At 44.0% G+C, this 19,151-nt stretch overlaps 1 protein-coding gene across 6 annotated transcripts in view; it reads right to left on the bottom strand.

Annotated features, from left to right (window-relative positions):
• MIS18BP1 (MIS18 binding protein 1) overlaps nucleotides 1–19,151 on the bottom strand; it is a 772,466-nt gene that overhangs the window by 107,773 nt on the left and 645,542 nt on the right. For all 6 annotated transcript variants that reach the window (XM_085627030.1, XM_085627029.1, XM_085627031.1 and 3 more), the window contains one exon: nucleotides 13,573–13,718. In XM_085627030.1, the coding sequence (XP_085483156.1) occupies nucleotides 13,573–13,718 (146 nt within the window). The remainder of the gene's footprint in view (nucleotides 1–13,572; nucleotides 13,719–19,151) is intronic.

The following is a 19,151-nucleotide window of genomic DNA, read 5'->3' as shown; positions in this document are numbered from 1 at the left end:
TAAGGACCAAAGTTAATCTACTTAAAGCTGTTATTCGCCCCACTGCATATGGCGGAGACCCTATTGAATTGCATGGTTATTTCATTGGGCTTATAGAATATGAGGGTCGTTTCACTTGAGGTAAAGTATATGTTTCTAAGAAATAGGACTGTATTATAAGCTGGTGGCATCAGAAGGACCTGGGTGTTATGTTGGATCCTAACAACTCTCCTCCCATAATTCTGAAAGATAGAGGTGCTGTTAAGTTAGTAAATCATCACTCTCCCCTATGAGATGATCTTATGAAGTAATATCCTCAGGTTTTTGGTGACAAACTTGGTTGTTTGAAGGGTTACTGTCACAAAATTAAATGGATTCCAGGGTCCATTCCTGTTTCAAGCAAAGTGCAGAATGTTCCCTTTACTGTTAAGGATGAAATGCTGGGTGAGTTAGAAAAGCTCAAACCACAGGGCATTATTGAAGAGGTGGAAGGCATGTCCTGGTTGGCTCCAGTTGTAGCTGCCAGGAAACCTAATGGCTCTTTGGGATTATCTGTAGATCTCAGGGAACTCAATAAATGTGTGCTGGTAGATAAATACCCACTTCCCAACATTTCAGACCTTTTGAGCATGGTGCGTGGTGCTAAAATGTTCAGCACCATCGATTTGACGTCTGCGTATCATCAGATTTTGCTTGATCAGGCCTCTAAGGATTTGACTGCCTTTGTTACGCCCTTTGGGACTTTTAGATCTTCCTTTTGGCCTTGTGTCCGCTGCCTCAGTCTTCCAATGCATCATGGAGAAGGTTTTAGTTACTCTCCCGGGGGTATGCGTTTACCATGATGATATCTTGGTCTATGTGACGAATCGGAACATGGCAGCAGAGTTCGGCAGGTCTTGGATAGACTTTCTGCACACAATCTCACCATTAAACGTGAAAAGTGCAAGTTTGGTCTTGACAAGATAGACTATTTGGGTCATTCCATTACGGCTGATGGTGTAGTTCCCAAGGCTGAGTTGGTTAATACCATCAGAGATTTGACTGCTCCCTCAACTAAAGAGGAATTCCTAGGGATGGCAGAATATTATAACAAATTTATTAAAAACTTTGCGGAAGCTACTTTCAACATGAGAAACTTACTAAAAAAGGGGGTAAAATTTGAATGGAATGAGGTATGTGAAGAGGAGTTTGTTGAAATAAAGTGTAAATTGTCCAATATTCCCAAGCTGCGCAATTTTGATCCTTCCAAATGCTCTCTCATTTCTACTGATGCTAGCTTGAAGGGTCTTGGTGCTGTTTTGTATCAAGGTGGCACAAATCCTGAGAACACCATCATGTTTGTTTCTAGGAGTCTGAAAGGTGATGAATCTAGGTGCTCTGTCATTGAGAGAGAGGCCCTTGCAGTCTATTGGGCCATTAAAAAATTTAAAAAAATGTCTTTGGGGTACTTCATTTGTAATCAGAACTGATCACAAGCCACTGTGTGAAGTATTTTCCAGTAAAGTTATTGATTCAATTTCACTAAGAATCTCTAAATGGATTGTTGGGTTGCAGGGTTATAATTCTTGTGTTAAGCATATTCCTGGTTCAGAGAACTTTGTTGCTGACACACTTTCTAGATTAGTTCCAATTTCTCATTCTGATGACCACGCTGATCCAACTTTCAGTCATTCTCATGATTTTGTTTGTGAGATTGACTACAAGATAATTTCTCAAGAACGTTGGCGCACTGCTTGTCATGAAGATGAGGTTATTCAGAATTTAATGAAACTCATTCATGATGGTTGGCGTCACAAGGAGGTCTGTCTGTGAAAGACTTTTGGTCTGTGAAAGATCAACTGTTCTGCTGTGATGGAATGTTGTGGAGAGGTCACAGGTTAGTCCCTCCACTTGCTTTAAGAAAGGATTTGCTGGGCCTGGCACACGAAGCACATTTAGGGATCTCTAAAACTAAAGGGAGACTGCGCTCGACTTACTGGTGGCCTGGTATGGTTTTACAGGTTGAGCGTCTTGTTAGGGAATGTGTTCAATGTTCGATTAGTGAGAAGAGTCTAAAAATCAGGACTCAACCACTGGAAATGAGGTCTCGCTGCTGCGGTCCATGGAAGGACATAGCTCTTGACATTTTGGGACCTGTGCCTGGCAATAGGTCTTATACTTATGTCGTTGTTGTGATGGATCTTTACTCCAGGTGGCCAAAAATAGCTTTTGTCAAAAATATTAACACTACAACTGTTATCGATTTCCTTAAAAATTTGATCGCCAGAGAAGGGATACCAGAAACCTTGTTGGCAGATAATGGTGTCCAACTTGTCTCTAAAGACATGGAAGAATTTCTTATTAATTGTGGAATTGTTCATAAGAAATGTGCCCTATATCACCCTGAATCAAATGGGACTGTTGAAAGGTTTGAAATGAAACTATTTCCCTAGCAAAACAAAACAGTCTTGATTGGAAGGAAGAGGTGTCTAAAAGAGTTGGCGTTTATTGTTTTGCGCCTCACTCAATAACTGGTAAAACTCCTTTTCTTATGTTTCGTAGAAGACAACTTGATACTTTTTTAGAACCACCATGGGTTAAACGATTTCTTTCTGACAGGTGCGGGGTTCGTGATTTGGTTTCCTGGAAAGAGAAAGAAGATCAAAAATGTTTGAAAAGTAAAGAACATTATGATGTGAGGCATACTGTCAAGTCACCTGAGGTTGCTGTTGGTGATCTTGTTATGATAAAAAAAACCTGGTTTCTGTGTTTCTGGTTCTAAATTCTCAAGACCTTTGAAAGTCATTAGGGTCTTTGATAATGCTTTGAAGACCTCGGACCATAGGGTTTGGAATTTAGGCAGGGTTGCTGTATTTGAAGAGACGGGAAATTATTTTCATAATGTTTGTGACAAAAGTGTTCCTGGGGTTCCAAAGAGATCTAACAGAGAGTCTTGTGCTCCTTCATACTTGAATGACTATGTGGTATAACTTTGTAATGTTGTATTACTTTGTTGCTTGTCTACTTTTTCTCTCTTTTGTTTGTTGCATTACAAAGGGAGATGTGTTGTAATGTTACATCTTCCTGGGTTGACAACTATGCATTCTAGAACTGTAGAATTGCTCAGGCTCAGGTGTAGAATCTTGGGACAAGGAATTACTGACTTGAGCCAGAGGCGGTTGGGTGGCTGAGCTGTTTAACTTGCACGGCTTATGAATAAATACCAGTATTGGAACTTTACTCATTTCCTGTCTTCATTCAAGAATTCATCATTTTAACACCATGACTCGCTGCTGGAGCTAGTCCAGCAACCAGAAACCAAGTACACAACTTGGAGATGGTGCCAGTGGCAGCACCCAGCAAACTCTTTGACCTCTGCAGACTCACATGTATGCCATGCTCCTCCAGAGAGAGCTAGAACACAAAGCAAAGGTAAGGAGCTGGTGCAAGCCTGCAGAAATAAGGACGACTGCACTATCAGGTTCAATGTTGAGCAATGATCATCTAGTGGCCAAGATTTTAATTTGTTCAGGACTTCAAATGTATCTCCCTTTGAAATGAGGGGAAAAGTATTACGACACCCATTAGTTACAGATTTCACCCATGTTACAGCTATCAGTGTGCCAAGCAGGTTTAAAGCTTTACTTTGTTACACGAATATTTAAACATCTGTCAGTCAATGTGTTAGCAAAGGCACTGCAGAGTTCTACTGATCGCTGAAATTTGGTAGACAAAACGGACTACAGCTATCAGACAGTTATAGACAAGATTAATTTGGAAGATAAAACAATCTGCTTTAGCCTGTCCAGAGAGGTTTGCTCTAATTATGCATCTGAATAAGGTCCCTTACATGTGAAGTGCCGATATGTCTTAAATTTATAGCAAGAAGACTTAAAATAATACTTAAAGTTGAATAATTAAATGATGCTCAGACCTGGTGGCAAACTACATCCATTTGCGTTTCACTTCAAAGTTTCTAGAAACTCCAAAATGCAGCCTACAGATTTCAAAGTCTAAGATGGCTTGAAAAAATACATCCCTGATTTAAATCTCAGTGTATCGAAACAGCACAGAAAGGGACACTCAAGAAGCCATCCAAACCACATGAAGAGGTCTTTTACTCAGGACCCTCGGAATATCCTACTATTGTGGGTTATCACGTACACAAATAGAGGGGTTTCCGCTGATTCATAAGGCTGTGTTGCAAATGGTGACTGGCCCTTCACCTGGGCAAAGGTTTGTGAGCACTAAATACAAGCTCCAACATGACTCACTGTCCCCACAATCAGCTAATCACTTCACCTCTGTTCACCACAGTTTGCTGCTCCACACATAACCATTTTGGAAGTCTGGAGCTGCAAGCCACACCAGATACCCCCCCCCCCGTCCCCCCCTCCCTCCCCTTGCCTGTAAGCCACACCTGGACCATGAGCGACCAGCACCATCGCTTCACTGGACATTTAGCCAGTCCACTGGCTCTCTCAGGTAAAGCATGACAGTAGGATAGCAGGGTATCTCAATATGAACCAGTGAAAACGCGGGCAGCAGTGAGGGAAGGTGCAGGCACAAGCACATCCACGAAAGTATGTTACTGAGCAAGAAAGCAGATAGTAGAGAGAGGGAAAAGGGAATTGCAAACTGGTCTCTTATTTGATATAGCTTAAAACAGTGTCTCCAATATATGAGAAGTAGAATATGTGACCCAATAGCCAAGTACATAGCTCCTGTGTCTGGATACAATTGTAGAGCAAGTCATGATTCTTCCTTGCTAAACTTTTATGTGATATATTAATGGAATCCCAGTTCTCAAAAGGGGTAAGTTAATTGATTCCATAAGGTATCGAGAAGAAAGTTAAGATAGCCAAAATCTGGAAATGGAAGCTGTTTTTATAAGGTATACGTTCAGCAATTTGCCTGAGCTCTCCCATGTGTGCACTTTAATACAGGGAGAGAAAAGATGAATACGCTGATGACTGCATGGTGATTTGGTATCATAAAACAGTGTTTTATAGTCAGTCAGTGCTAGGTGGAGTGTATCATTAATAAACATGATTTCATATGACATAGGAATCAGAACTAAAAGGTGCCCACCTTCAGAGTGTCATGCTGTACATGCTGCTTGATCCCCCAAAAAGTCTTAAGTCTGTTACCAAGTTAGATGTGGCAGATAAGGAAATAGTATCAGACGAGGTTTTAAAGAACCACCTAGGAGCCTGAGAAACTTGAAGTATGATTTAACTACTGTATTGAGTTATGTTTCCAAGGACAGACCAGAGTACAGTATAACTCTCAAGCTCTTCACCAAGTCAAACAGGATAACTAAGAAATACAGTACTGAGGATGATGGTTGAATTTGATGAGCAGATGAACACTTGTTAAAGGTAAGGATTTGGTCTTGCAAGCAGTTTTATGTATTTTTTGGTCATCTGGTTTTCAGTTCGGAGGAGCCAGATCAAACCATTGTGGCACCTGCTTCTGTAAAATATTTGAGATAAAAGATGATTCGGCTGCCTTCAACATAGCTTTGCTAGCAAGGCTTTAAGAATGGATCACATGGGAAAGGGGCTGGGATACAGCATAAGTAACTTGTGGAGAGGGTTTTGAAAGGGGGAGAGGTGAATGGAGGAAAGTTTAGGGGGATCGAAATAGTTAGGTCTCACTACAAAAAGGAAAACGAGGTCCAGTCGTAGACCCTAAATCAAACACCACAGTCAACGAAACTTTGAGGTGTCGTTGGGTGTACTGTGTTGAATTCTAATGGCAGATCTGTGAGGATGGGTACAGCTGCCACATTCAAGTCTTTTTTTGATTCTGAGATCATCCGACGAGGTAAGAAGGGCAGAAAACTTTTTTTGTGTGGCAACAAGGACTGTTCTCTTCAGTACACTCCATCAATTACAGACAATGCTACAGTTCCATTACCTTGGCACCAGATTTTCCCTTGATAGTATGTCAAAGTTGTACGGTCTTGATGCTCAAGTCTTTGATTTTTCTACAGTGGTTTGATGTACATATCATTTAGGTCTCATGGAACAATATCAGATTCACATGCTGTTTTGTGCCACTTTAGTTAGCTGGCTTAGCAACTGTTGTGGACCTTGAAATACTGCCGGGGAGATGAGGCTTTCGATTATCGGAAACTCCTGCCAGAGGTGGTTGGTATGGAAAATACTGAAGGTGTGAGCATGTGGAAAATATGCAGAATGGCCAATAGAGGTGATGGGGAAAAGTTGAAATCTTACCAGTAAAGCAATTGTTGATGTCTCTGACTTTTCACAGTAATGTCTGGCTAGTACCTCCCAAAGATGTTAGAAAGAATCAATTTTGGCACAGGTGGTACCATGTTTCTGAATTTTCCAAAGTTACAGAGAGTTCCTTGGAATGGCAAGAGGCGTCGCTCAGGTGAAAAGAGCTTGCATTTGTAGCACTTTCTGCTTTCCTAATTTATTTTTGAAAGTATAGAGTTTGATTACTGAGAGGTGTCATGGCACCTAGAAAGAAGGGTCATACAAGTAATTGCTCAGTTCAATGAACCTAGAGCTGAAACAGCCAATTTGTTTTATTGTTTGCTGATTATCTATTAGTTAGAGAAAGAAGAGGAAGCTTGTTCTAGTTTTTTATCCATCAGATGGATGAAACAGAGACCACCCTGGCACATCTTAGTTACTGGTGGAACTTGAGAGGCAGTAGGCAATGCCCTAGAGCAGAGGTCTTCAAACTTGTTGATGCCGAGATCCCCTTGTCAAACAATTTTAGGTGTAAGGACCCCCTTCTGACAAAACTTTCTAGAACCCGGTACTCCTCATCATTGACAACCATCAAAAACCATAAACGCCCCCAATTAACACAGCAAATAACTTTTATGGTGGGGAAATAATATTAAACAGTATATAGCAAACCAAAGGTCAATGAGCGTGGGGTGCACTCAAAGGTGTAGCTGAAAACAAAGGGCCTAATTTATGAGGAATTGGCATGGGCAGCACCGCAAGTCTTCTTACTGCACTACCCTACGCCAATGTGAAAGGGCATGAACGCACCGTATTTATAAAATACGATTCATTCCTGTCCTTTTCCCTTGTGTTGGTGCATAACTTCCTGCCTAGCACCAACATAGGCACCTTCCTTCACAAAAACAATAATGAGAGGCGTTTTCCTCTTTCTATGTGAGCTGCAGAATGTAGCACACATGGATGGAGGAAAAAATGAGGAGAAATGAAAAAATGCTCTTTGTTATGCCTCCGCTGAGGAGGCGTCCGTTTTTGGAGTTGCCCCAGGTTTACACGGTTTGTAAATATGGGGCAGCACCAAAATCCATGGTTGTTGCATTCGAATCCCACGCAACGCCCATGGAGCCCCTCCTTGACACAGAGTAAGACAGCGCAGTGACTTGCGCTGCTATGTCTTAAATCTATGAAGCCATGCAGGTGGCTTTGCACTGCCTCGTAGGTATGGTTGAGACGCTTGTGCCACTGGAGCCTCAAAAATAGAGATGATCTGGTGATGCAAGCCTCTCATAATTAATCCCCAAAATATTCTGCACTTTTTTTTAAGGTCTTTCACCATCAGATTACTACATATAAAATAATGGGCAGCGTAAATGAAAAATAACATTTTAAAAGTTGTTACTCGGTGGGAAATGCACTGTAGTACATTAAGAAACATCCATTAGGTAATGCACTGCAGACATCTGTGTGTAACCAGAGAGACACAGAATTAAATCTTGATTTGTGCAGTGGAGAATAGTGGCGTGTATTTTTAGTGCTACTCGGTCACAGCATGTGACAGAAAGCACTGTGAATATGTAAGTCATTTTTTTTATACTTGTATTACACACAGTGTAAGATAGACTGCTACAAAATGCGCAAAATGTTTTACGATAAAATGGTGCTTCCAAAATGTAGATTTTAGTAATACCATGTAATTATTATTATTATTTTTTTTTTTACATAACTGTCCCTTTAACACCTCCTTATGGGTACTAAGGGCTGTGTAAGTGTAGTTACAATTAAAGCACACACATAATAACCCAGTTGTTAAGTCTTTGCACTACCACTCAAAAAACCCAAATCTTTTTCATCCCAAAGCTTGGAGTGTTGCATCAATTAAAGTCAGAACCAGCTACCAAGCATCCTGTACACTTGCAGATTAACTAATAGCGCACATTTGCATATCATTCAGGCAAGCAGGCATCCTGGCATGAAGGCTTTTCACACACAAGACACTCAATTGATTAAACTTCATCTTATAATAATCTAAATCAGCCATCAAAGGAAAGCAAACATTTTCAATTGCAGGCACAAGTGAAGCTGAGGAATGCAGGACCCCTTTCCAGGACTCCACGACCCCCTGGGGGTGCAGCCCCACAAATTGAAGACCTCTGTCCTAGAGAGACATCCCGTGGAGGACGCTGATACAGAGTAGCGCAACGCCCTCTGACGGCACGCTGATGTGCTTTGGGAAAAACATTCCGGATCCAGTCTTGCGCCTGGTGAGGATTCTAAAGTAAGGAATCTATAGCTAGATATCTCTATCGGATTGAAGAATGTCGGGAATCATTCAAAAGTAGCAGTCCAGCACAATTTTGAATGATTTGAAGACATTGAATTGTGTAGGTTGGAGCAATTTGATAAAGAGCATTACAGTAAACCAACTACACTCCAATTATGGGTTGAATTGTGGAAATGTGGGGTGATACTGGCAGATAAGGAAGAATTTTCCCTAATCACTTTACATGACAGAAACACTCAGAGGTAAATTCAGTAATTTGTTGCAGGTAAGCGGATTATTATGTGGTGTAGTTGTGAGACCTCACCATGTAATAATGTCACAATTTTTGGCAGGTCCAGTTAGATTTCTTTAACTATCCCTTAGCATAGTCCTGGGTAGTTGATTTACAGAGCAGTCAGCCTTAATCAAAGGAACAAGTGTAAAGTATTTAGGAGTACCAAAGCAGTTAATAAGTAATACAACACAAAAATAATCAGACACCAATTTATAAAATTGAGTGTATTTTTATCTTAAAATAGGAACCAAAGCAACAAAAGTCTATTAGGAGAAACCAGAGATATGATTTTTTAAAGGCATGTAATCACTGTAATTTCACTCTTGGGAAATGTAGGATTAAGCGGTTTAGCAGGTCTTAGCCAAGTGGCTAGTACAGCGCTACTTCTCTTCACTTGGATAAGCAACTACGGGTTGGAAGCCAGTCACAGGGCACCCTGAGACCCAGGGAGACAGTTAACTGTTGAGTCCAGTAGTCTCAGGGTCTTTTCTGAACTTTTATTCTGTATCCAATCCAACCACAAAGTGGTCCTGATGCTGCAGATGCAGGATGCTGAAAAGATGCAGTGAGGCCATCCTGGGATCCACGAGTGCCAGGGGTCATCTCCGGCATTAGGACTTGCTCTCCCACTATGCAGTAGGGACTTCCAGTGCAGATCCAGTAGCCACTCCACAACTGGTCTCCTGGTTACAGGAGTTGAAGTGGCTGTTTACAGATAAGCAGATCTTCTCTTTCTGGAGACCAGGGTCCATTTTGGCTAAAGGTCCCACGAGCTTGTGAACCCCTTGGGAAGGTCAGGACTTGGTCGCATAACAGGCACTTCAGCATTCAATGGCAGCAGGTATCCCCAGGCAGCTGGGCTCTCACGGAGTGCAGGAGTCCTTAGCCTTTGGTGGTCCTGAAGCTTAACAAAAGGCTAGTCGACTAGCCCTTGGAGTCACTTTGTCCGTGCTGAAGCAGGTGGAGCACAGGTGGGCACAGCAGGCCAGTTACCTTTGCGGGTGCCAGCAGGTGAAGTCCAGTTTTTGGTGTAGCCTCTCTTTGCTGGGTTCAAGGAACAGAAGGGTAGTCATTCTTCACCTTCTTTCCAGTCCAGTAGTGATCTGAGGACTCTGTGCTAGGAGGGCCACTTTTATGCCATTGTTGTGTTTGAGGAAGGGGAGGATGCACTAGCCAATGGGGCAACAGTTTTAATGGGGTTACCCTTCCCACTTTGAATCACATTCTGGGGTTAAGATAAAACTATCGCAAAGTACCATTTCTGGCTAAATCAAAGCTGGCTCAGGTCATCTTCCCCTGTGAGGAGCCTAACCCAGCATAATGTGCCCCTCCTCCAGAAAGGGGTGCAACCCAGCATAATGAGCCCCTCCTCCGAGAAAACCAATTCTGGAACTGGTTTTTAACCCCAGGAGGAGATGCCAGCCTGTCTGCCTACACAAAAACGCAGTAAGAAGAAGGTGTGGTCAGAATTTGCTTCATGGAGGGGTTAGCCTCTTTGAAGCTGTTCCATCTGTGGCTACTGCCCGGAAGTCATCCTGCTAGAAGAGGTCATTCCTCCTTCCACCAGCAATTCTCTTTGTTCTCAGTTCCTGGGAGCGCTTTACACTTCCGAGTAGTAAGACAGCATGTTGCTTTGAGTGACAACTGCTGCAAATAGACAGGAGAGGCTTCCGGAGGTTTGGGCAACAAAAGTGTCACTTTCTTAAGTGCCCTTTGTATTAATTGGTACCTTAAATCAAATCTCAGCAATGAATTGGATTTAATGTAACAATTAGTTTGATCACTCCCTCACAGGACCTCTGCGACTCCCTCGCCTCGTACTTCCACCGCAAGATCGCAGACATCCACAACAGCTTCGCCATTCCACCCCCGCACCCATCGGTCGAACCTACGCACCCCGCCGCCACCCTCCAGACATGGACCGAGGTGACCCCCGAAGACACGTCACGCATGATGAACACCATCCACTCCGGATCTCCGCCCGACCCGTGCCCCCATCATGTCTTCAACAAGGCCGCCTCTACCATCGCACCCCACCTCCGAGACATCATCAACACCTCCTTCAACACAGCCACCTTCCCGGAGAGCTGGAAGCACGCCGAGCTCAGCGCTCTGCTGAAGAAACCAACAGCGGACCCGACCGACCTCAAGAACTTCCGCCCCATCTCGCTCCTTCCTTTCCCTGCCAAAGTCATCGAGAAGGTCGTCAACAAGCAACTGGCAGCCTTCCTCGAGACGAACGGATCCCTCGACCCATCGCAGTCCAGATTCAGAGCCAACCACAGCACCGAGACGCCCTCATCGCAGCCACCGACGACATCCGAGCCCTGCTCGACAACGGTGAAACAGCGGCACTCATCCTCCGAGACCTCTCCGCAGCATTTGACACTGTCTGCCACCGCACACAAGTCCAACGCCTCAACGACACCGGCATCCAAGGGAAGGCTCTGGAATGGATCATCTCATACCTCTCCGGCAGAACACAGAGAGTACGCCTCCCTCCGTTCCGCTCCGAGGCCACCGAAGTCATCTGCGGCGTCCCGCAAGGATCGTCGCTCAGCCCCACTCTCTTCAACATCTACATGAAACCCCTCGCTGCCATTGCACGCCAACACAACCTCAACATCATTTCCTACGCCGATGACACCCAGCTGATTCTCTCCCTCTCCAGAGACCCCGACACCGCCAAAGCCAGCCTACACGAAGGGATGACAGACGTCGCTGAATGGATGAACATCAGCCGCCTGAAATTGAACACGGACAAGACAGAAGTCCTCATCCTGGGACCATCGCCCTCCGCATGGGACGACTCCTGGTGGCCTCCGGCACTAGGCACCGCACCCAAACCAACGGACCACGCACGCAAATTGGGCGTCATCCAGGACTCCTCCCTATCGATGGCCAGACAAGTCAACGCCGTCTCCTCAGCTTGCTTCCACAACCTCCGCATGCTCCGGAAGATCTTCCGATGGATCCCGACCGAGACCAGGAAGACGGTCACCCAGGCTCTCGTCACCAGCAGACTAGACTACGGAAACACCCTCTACGCCGGTACAACAGCCAAGCTTCAGAAAAGACTTCAGCGTATCCAGAACGCCTCCGCCCGACTCATCCTGGACGTCCCCCGACGCAGCCACATCTCGTGCCACCTGAGAGACCTGCACTGGCTCCCTGTCAACAAGAGGATCACGTTCAGACTCCTCACCCACGCACACAAATCCCTCCACGACCTGGGCCCAGGGTACCTCAACGACCGCCTCACCTTCTACACGCCCACCCGCCAGCTACGTTCCGCGAACCTCGCCCTCGCCGTCGTCCCTCGCATCCAGAGAGCCACCGCCGGAGGAAGATCCTTCTCCTACCTGGCGGCTAAGACTTGGAACTCCCTACCCGTCCACCTGCGGCTGACCCAGGACCACCTGGCCTTCAGGAAACAGCTCAAGACCTGGCTGTTCGAGCAGTAGCAGACCCCCTTCCCCAAGCGCCTTGAGACCCTTCCGGGTGAGTAGTGCGCGATATAAATTCCATGATTGATTGATTGATTTGATACCTTGGATTAATATTGCTGGTGGTCCCAAATGGAAGTTAGTACACAGCACGGCGCCTAGTGAAACTCCATGGACAGCATGCATGGGAGGTAAAATAAGAAGGGGACAGGTAACAGAGGGATAAAGCAAAAAAAAGGAGGAGGGAGCAGCCCAAATGGAAGGTGAATGGGTCCTGGACAGGGAAGAGTAACCCTACTATGGGAGACTGGGAGGTTAAGCCGGTTTTCTCAGCACAGTGAATTGAGGTAACACAATCCAAGCCTGAGGGCTGGATAAAAGAGGAAAAAAGCAGACAAGCCAACAGTTAAGGGTGAAGGTTGTTGACGTGTCTTTGGATATGAGGGATTAGGTGGGGAGGATTTTGAGCTGTCAGAAAAGTGACAGGGAGAAAGTTTGGTAAGAGTAATAGAGAGAGGATTGGGGTGCAATGGTTATTAAAAGGGGGATGATGGCGAGACGAAAAGGTAAAGATGAAATGTACAGTCTGAACAGAGAGGACATGAGGAAAGCAAGAAGAGATAATGAGGTACTTTGTATATGTGCACAGCGAACCAGGTCTTACTGATGATTCAGGAACATGATTATGTTCTCGATGTGAATGTTACAAGCACACCCATCTGCTTACCAGGTCACTGACTAACTTATTCCCAGGTAACATGCAGTTGTGTAAACTATAACAAAATCTATAACAGACAGCTAACTTTATTAGATCATTTGGGTATGTGTGGTGCAAGTGTGTGTGCATGTGTTGCTGTGCATGTCTGTGACTTAGTGTCATGCCCTGGCTTTTTAATTGTGGATGTTTTTCATAGTAGGAATCCTAAGTTCCTAGAATGAAGAAGAAACATGTTAATTTGTGTCTGCTGCTGGTGATGACTTATTGATTCTATTATCATAGTAGGAATTACAGTCTTACTTCGCTGTAACAATCTGTTTGAGCCCGTAGTGTCAATTCAAAGCTGTGCATACTTCTGGTATCTAGTGGTTGGGCTTGGAATTACTATTAGTTTTTTTTCAAAGTTTAAAGTCTGTAGGAGTTGACCATGATAGTGTCCAAGTGCAGACTTCTTTAAGGCAGATGTCAAATGAGAGGATGAATCACTTCACCGTTCAAATTAATAAAATTCGATTCAAAGAGAAAACCTACCTAAAAAAGCATTTTTAGTGGGCATAAGAGAAGCACATTTAATGCATTACAATTCTAACAAATGTTATACATATGTTAGAATAACTAAAAGGAAACTGGTATAGACCTACAAATAAATTGCAAAATTAATCTCTCACCTGTTGATGGGTTCCAGCATGCTAGGGCTTATATGGTCACACTGTGGTGTCTTCGCTAAAGGGAAGATAACGGATGAAGGTGTAGTTGGGTTTGCTTGCTCCAAATGAAAGACATCATCCTCTTGGCTTGTACGAAGTGTTGGTAACTAAAAAGGTGATCAGAAGTACGGTTCTCGATAAGGAAATCTATTTGATAAAAGATCTATACCACAAATTTTATAAGGAAAGTTTCACAAACATTTTCAACTGCTGCAATCATAAAGTATTAGCAACACAAGGAAGCATGGTAAGTAATTATAACATTTTGAACAAAGGGCTCAAGCGTGTGTGCCAATGCTACACTGATCCGGGGGGTCCTCCACCATTGAATTTACTCTGGGCGAGTAAAGTCAACTTTAACCTTTTGATCAGGAGTTGTAGCACACCGGAGAGGCACTCAGCCTCTCCGGTGGGAACCCAATGATGAAGCATTTCACCAAGCAGTTTGGTGAGTGAGGGTTCTTTTATAAAATGAGAGTGACTACTCTTGCTGGCTCTTCAATCTTTGGCCTCACTCTTCTGTTGTTAATTTACCATTACCAGTAGGGGGACCAAGAGTGGCTCCATTTTTTCCTTTACCCTCTCTCTCCTTCTGTTTGAATATAATGCTACACTGAAGTCAGGGGCCATTGTTTTGCAGTTTATGGATCTCAACACTGTACTAGGTCTTGATAGGTAGGTATGCCAAAGAACACAGAACTGTTTGATTAATATAGGAATCTAACGCTAATGTGGTCGGAGATTGTGAGCTGTGGACCTGTGTGGGTGTGAGGTTGGGTTTATGAATGATACTTGTGAGTCTGAATGGGTGGCTGGACAGATGTTGATAGATGGGTTGGTTAATGAATCCATTGTTATAGCAGAGTTGACCACTAACATTGTGCAGTACTTAAAAGGAACTAAACACCACCTGAAGGACCACCATAAAACTTTCAGAAACTAAGTGTTCAACTGTGTAAATCAATGCACATTTGGTACAATGTCTTGTACTTGAATGCTCTGTAACAAAAGACTGAAAATGCCCCATTATTTTAAAAAAATATTCTGACCTTCAGATTTCAAAAATTAAGATTCATCAAGTGCCACAGTAGGAGATTAAAGGAGAAAGACAAAGCAAACATAAAAGAAACAACAGGTAGAGTTCTTAAATGAATGTTACAAATAAAAGACAATTTCTTAATATCCTTTTGGTCATTCACAATACGATGAGACAGCCCACTGACCAGGAGTCCTGAGACACACTACAGATACTTTTCCAGGCAATGACTTATGTTTGCAGTGACAAACAATTAATCGTAGAAGCCCCATTTGTAATTGTACAGGGTAAACATGGCAGCAAAAGATCATGCTAAATCCAAACATATTTCCCCAAACAATGGCATGATTATGTTAAAATGTGTTAGCATTGTAATGTAACACAGATTTGTAGAGCACTACTATTGCTCAGAAGGAGCTTCTAGGTGCTCAACCTCAACAAATGGAAGAAGGTAGCCCAACAGTGAGAAGCCTCCTTGGTTGGGACAGATGAGAAAGTTAGATAAATGTTTGTCTAAATAACAAGGTTTTAAGATTTTTCAAGAATCAAGAGTGGTCCTTCATCAGCCGGAGTCAAATAGGTAGGCTGCTCCACAGTTTTGCCCCTAAGTACTGCTGTGGAGTTGCCTTCTATTATACCCCTCAGGAAGTTAGAAGTTTGGCAGGACCAAGTTCCCTTTACAAAACATAAGGCTTGAACAAATTTCGCTGTAAAGCTCTGTGGATGTGCATCAAGGTTTTAAATTGAATCCTTTTAGAAAAGGAGAGCCATTGCAGATCTCGCAAAAAAGAGGCAACATAGCTTCATCAAGGAAGATTCAGAAGGAGTCTGTCAGCTGAGTTGTGTACCAACTGGAGCTTTCTGAAAGTTTAGCTGGACGGCCGAGATACAGTGAGTTGGGTTATTCCAAGCAAGATGTAATGAAAGCGTGTATGACCGTTTTTGTTTTTTAGCCCTGAAGGGTAATAGAGAAAGACATTTTCTGCTTTAAGTAGTCTGCTAATGTTGATGAGACAGCATTGGACCAGTTGATTAAAAGAAAGAGGAGTATCAATTTGACATCCAAATTGTGGGCCACTTCTTCAGCGGACAGAGGAGTTCCACCATAAGCTATTCCAGGCTTGAAGGTTTTTACCTAGAATCAACACTTTTGTCTTATCTGGATTCAGCTCTAAGTGTTTTTTATTCAATCAAGCGGCGACTGAAACTAGACAACTTCAGAATTTCTGCTGGCTTTGGGAGCCACTCTCAGCAAGCAAAACTATTACTTGGGTATTCTTAGCATAGGACAACATCTTAAAGCGGTCACTCTGGATTAACACTGCTAAAGGAGACATATAAAATGCTGAAGAGTGTGGGGCTCAGGGAAGAACCCCAAGGGACCGCACAGTCTATAACAGGTGGAAATATAATTGCTTGCTGTCCATTAGCTAAGAAGTTCCAAGTGCAGAGCCTTTTGTCACCAATTTCTCTAGGGTGTTGGATAAGAATAGCATGGAATCTGGTGTCAAAGGCTGCAGATAAATCCAGAAGGCTAAGGTCAGCTGTGCCATCAGCATCCAGGATTTGTCCGCTTCTTCAGAGGCAATAAGCATTATGAATTCCGTGCTATGGGAAGCACAGAAACCAAACTGCGTGGGATCCAGAATTTTATTAGCCTCTAGAAAACCAAAGAGTTTATATGAGATTCAACAGTTTATTCGTCATAAAAAGCAGCTAGAGATTGGCCTATAACTTGAGGGAATGTTAGGGCCTGCATTAGGCTTTTTCAGGATGGGAGAAATCATCACTACTTTTCAAGCTCTGGGCAAGGACACTGATTTAATGAAAGAATTAAGCAAATATGTTAAGAGTGGGAACAATTATTGGAGATGGCAATTTCAAAATAGATGGTGAGCAAGAATCAATAAGTGAGCCGGAATTAAATTTTTTTCATAAGAACATCTAGATCCATCTCTGAGATAGTTGTATCGCCTCTGAGGGAAGGCTGTTGCTTGCCAATGGAGCAGCACATATCCATTTCTTTAGGAGAGAAAAAGGAATTCTGGATAGTCTAAATTTTATTTTTACACGTGTCCTGTGAATATCCAGCTTTTGACTCACTGCCTGAGGGCGAGTCATCTTTCTTACAATTTCAAAGACCTCCTTCAGGGAATGTTTAGCAGATTCACTTTTTCTGGCCAAAAACGCAATTTTGCTGATTTAATGGCCTTATGATAATCCCTACTAGTAGCTCGATAGGCTTGTCAGCTTCATAGCGCGCAAAGGGCCTCTTTCTTCCTAGTCTACCGCTTTTTCTTTTCAAAGGGACTAAGTCCAAACTGAACCCAGAAACTTTCTAGGGTTTCGATAGCAGTAGTTACATTCAAGTCTAACATTATATAACGAGGGGGCTTGGTCTAGCCACGCGACAAGATGGACGCTTGAGCCTGGAGCTCCGTGCCACTGATGGCGGCAAATGCTTTTTCACGGGCTCTGTGGCTGAAGAAAGCCAGCTGCTCACTTCGTGGAAAGCCCGGAATTTGACATGCAACATTTCCTGATAAGAAAAACGACCCCTGTCATGTGTTGTGGGAGCTTGTCTGGCAAGAGGAAAGCAGCCCCGTGAAGCGCGGGAACAGCACTCTTGACCTGCGTCATAAATCAGAGTGGCTCCGACTAGCCTGGGTATTTCTGGAAACTCTGAGGAGAATTCTTTACTTATGCAACAGCGAGACGCTGCATCGTGGTGTCTTCCACTCTTCATTTCAGACAGGTCTGTTTTCATTTTAATTCCAGTCAATTCTGAGGTGACTAAGCACATCACCGGATACACTGTTGCTTTTAGAACAGACTACACCGGAGCATACTTCTGCCTGACCTTTGCTACTGTTGCTATTTTACCAGTATAATAGTGTGCTGAACTCTGAATTTTAAACTGTCAAAAAAAGTGCTGGCCCCACACTGCTGAACAACTATTAATTTTATACAACTACTGTTTTGCCGTAATGGAAAACATGTGAAAACATGCCTCAGATACAAAATAAGTATTGACTTATATTGCTATTTTACTTAACGCACAAGTTACTTACCTTCAGTAACGCTATATCTGTAAGAGACATTAGTTAGTGATAGATTCCTTACCATAGAATTACCCCCAGGTGTCAGACTGGATCCGGAAAGGTTTCGTCAGCAGTGCCCCTGCACGTCGGAAGGTGGTGTTGTGCGGCTCCACGTCTGTCGTAGGCGTCATGATCGCCGGGAAGACGTAGCGGCAGCTACTTAGACGCCGCCCTCGCGCGCTGACGTCAGTTCTGTACACGAATTTCCGCGCCAGGAACGCAGAGCCATGCAAGATACTGAAACTAGGGCCCTGAAAGGGATGACCTTAACCCTAGAAAATCAGTTTGCAGAACGGGGAGGATGGGTGGGGCGGTAAGGAATCTATCACTAACTAATGTCTCTTACAGATATATCGTTACCGAAGGTAAGTAACTTGTCGTTCTGAAAGAGACACGTTAGTGATAGATTCCTTACCTTAGAATAGATACCCCAGCAATACCAACCCCGGTGGTGGGTCTGCGAACGAAGATCACACCAGAAAGTCACGGCGAACAGAACGGCCAAAGAAGCCGTTTCTCCGGACTTGGCTGTCAAGGCAATAATGCTTAGTAAAAGTGTGCAGCGAGGCCCACATGGTTGCCTGACAGATGTCTAGCAGGGGGACACCACGTCCCAATGCAGTAGTAGCTGCTCTCGCCCTGGTAGAATGGGCGCGCAACCCCACCAGAAGTTCCTTTTTAGCCAGAGAATTACAGACTTTTATACACAAGACGACCCAGCGGGAGATAGTCCTTTTGTGTACAGCTCGGCCTTTCTTGGCGCCTACGTAGCCAACAAAGAGCTGGTCATCCACCCGGAACTGTTGTGTGCGATTCAGGTAAAATGAGAGCGCACGTTTTGGGTCCAGGCGGTGGAGCCTCTCTTCCTCTCTGGAAGGGTTGGGAGGCGGAAAGAAAGTGGGCAAGGTGATAGTTTGCCCTATGTGGAAGGGAGTAACAACCTACGGCAAGAAGGAAGGACGAGTGCGGAGCACAATCTTGTCCGGATGAACAGACAGAAAAGGAGGTTTACAAGATAGAGCCTGGAGCTCACTCACACGCCTAGCGGAGGTGATGGCAACCTGGAAAGCAGTCTTCAAAGTTAGTAACTGAAGAGGACAATTGTGAAGCGGCTCAAAAGGAGGGCACATCAAATAAGTAAGAACCAGGTTCAAGTCCCACTGTGGCATCACAAAAGGAATACAAGGGAAAAGGTGAGTAATGCCTTTGAGCAATCTATTTACAACAGGGATCTTGAAAAACAGAGGGCTGATCAGGGAGCCTGAGAAAGGCCGAAATTGCAGAAAGATAGCCTTTGATAGTGCCCCAGGGCAGAGCCCTGCCGGGCCAAAGAAAGAAAGAACAAAAGGACTTCTGAAAGAGGGGCAGAAGGGGGATCCACAGCCTTTGCTGTGCACCATGCC

Source organism: Triturus cristatus, chromosome 9 (assembly GCF_964204655.1).
Source record: "Triturus cristatus chromosome 9, aTriCri1.1, whole genome shotgun sequence".
NCBI classification, from domain to species: domain Eukaryota; kingdom Metazoa; phylum Chordata; class Amphibia; order Caudata; family Salamandridae; genus Triturus; species Triturus cristatus.
Note: the sequence above shows the minus strand (reverse complement) of the source record. Positions and strands in the feature narration are given on the sequence as shown.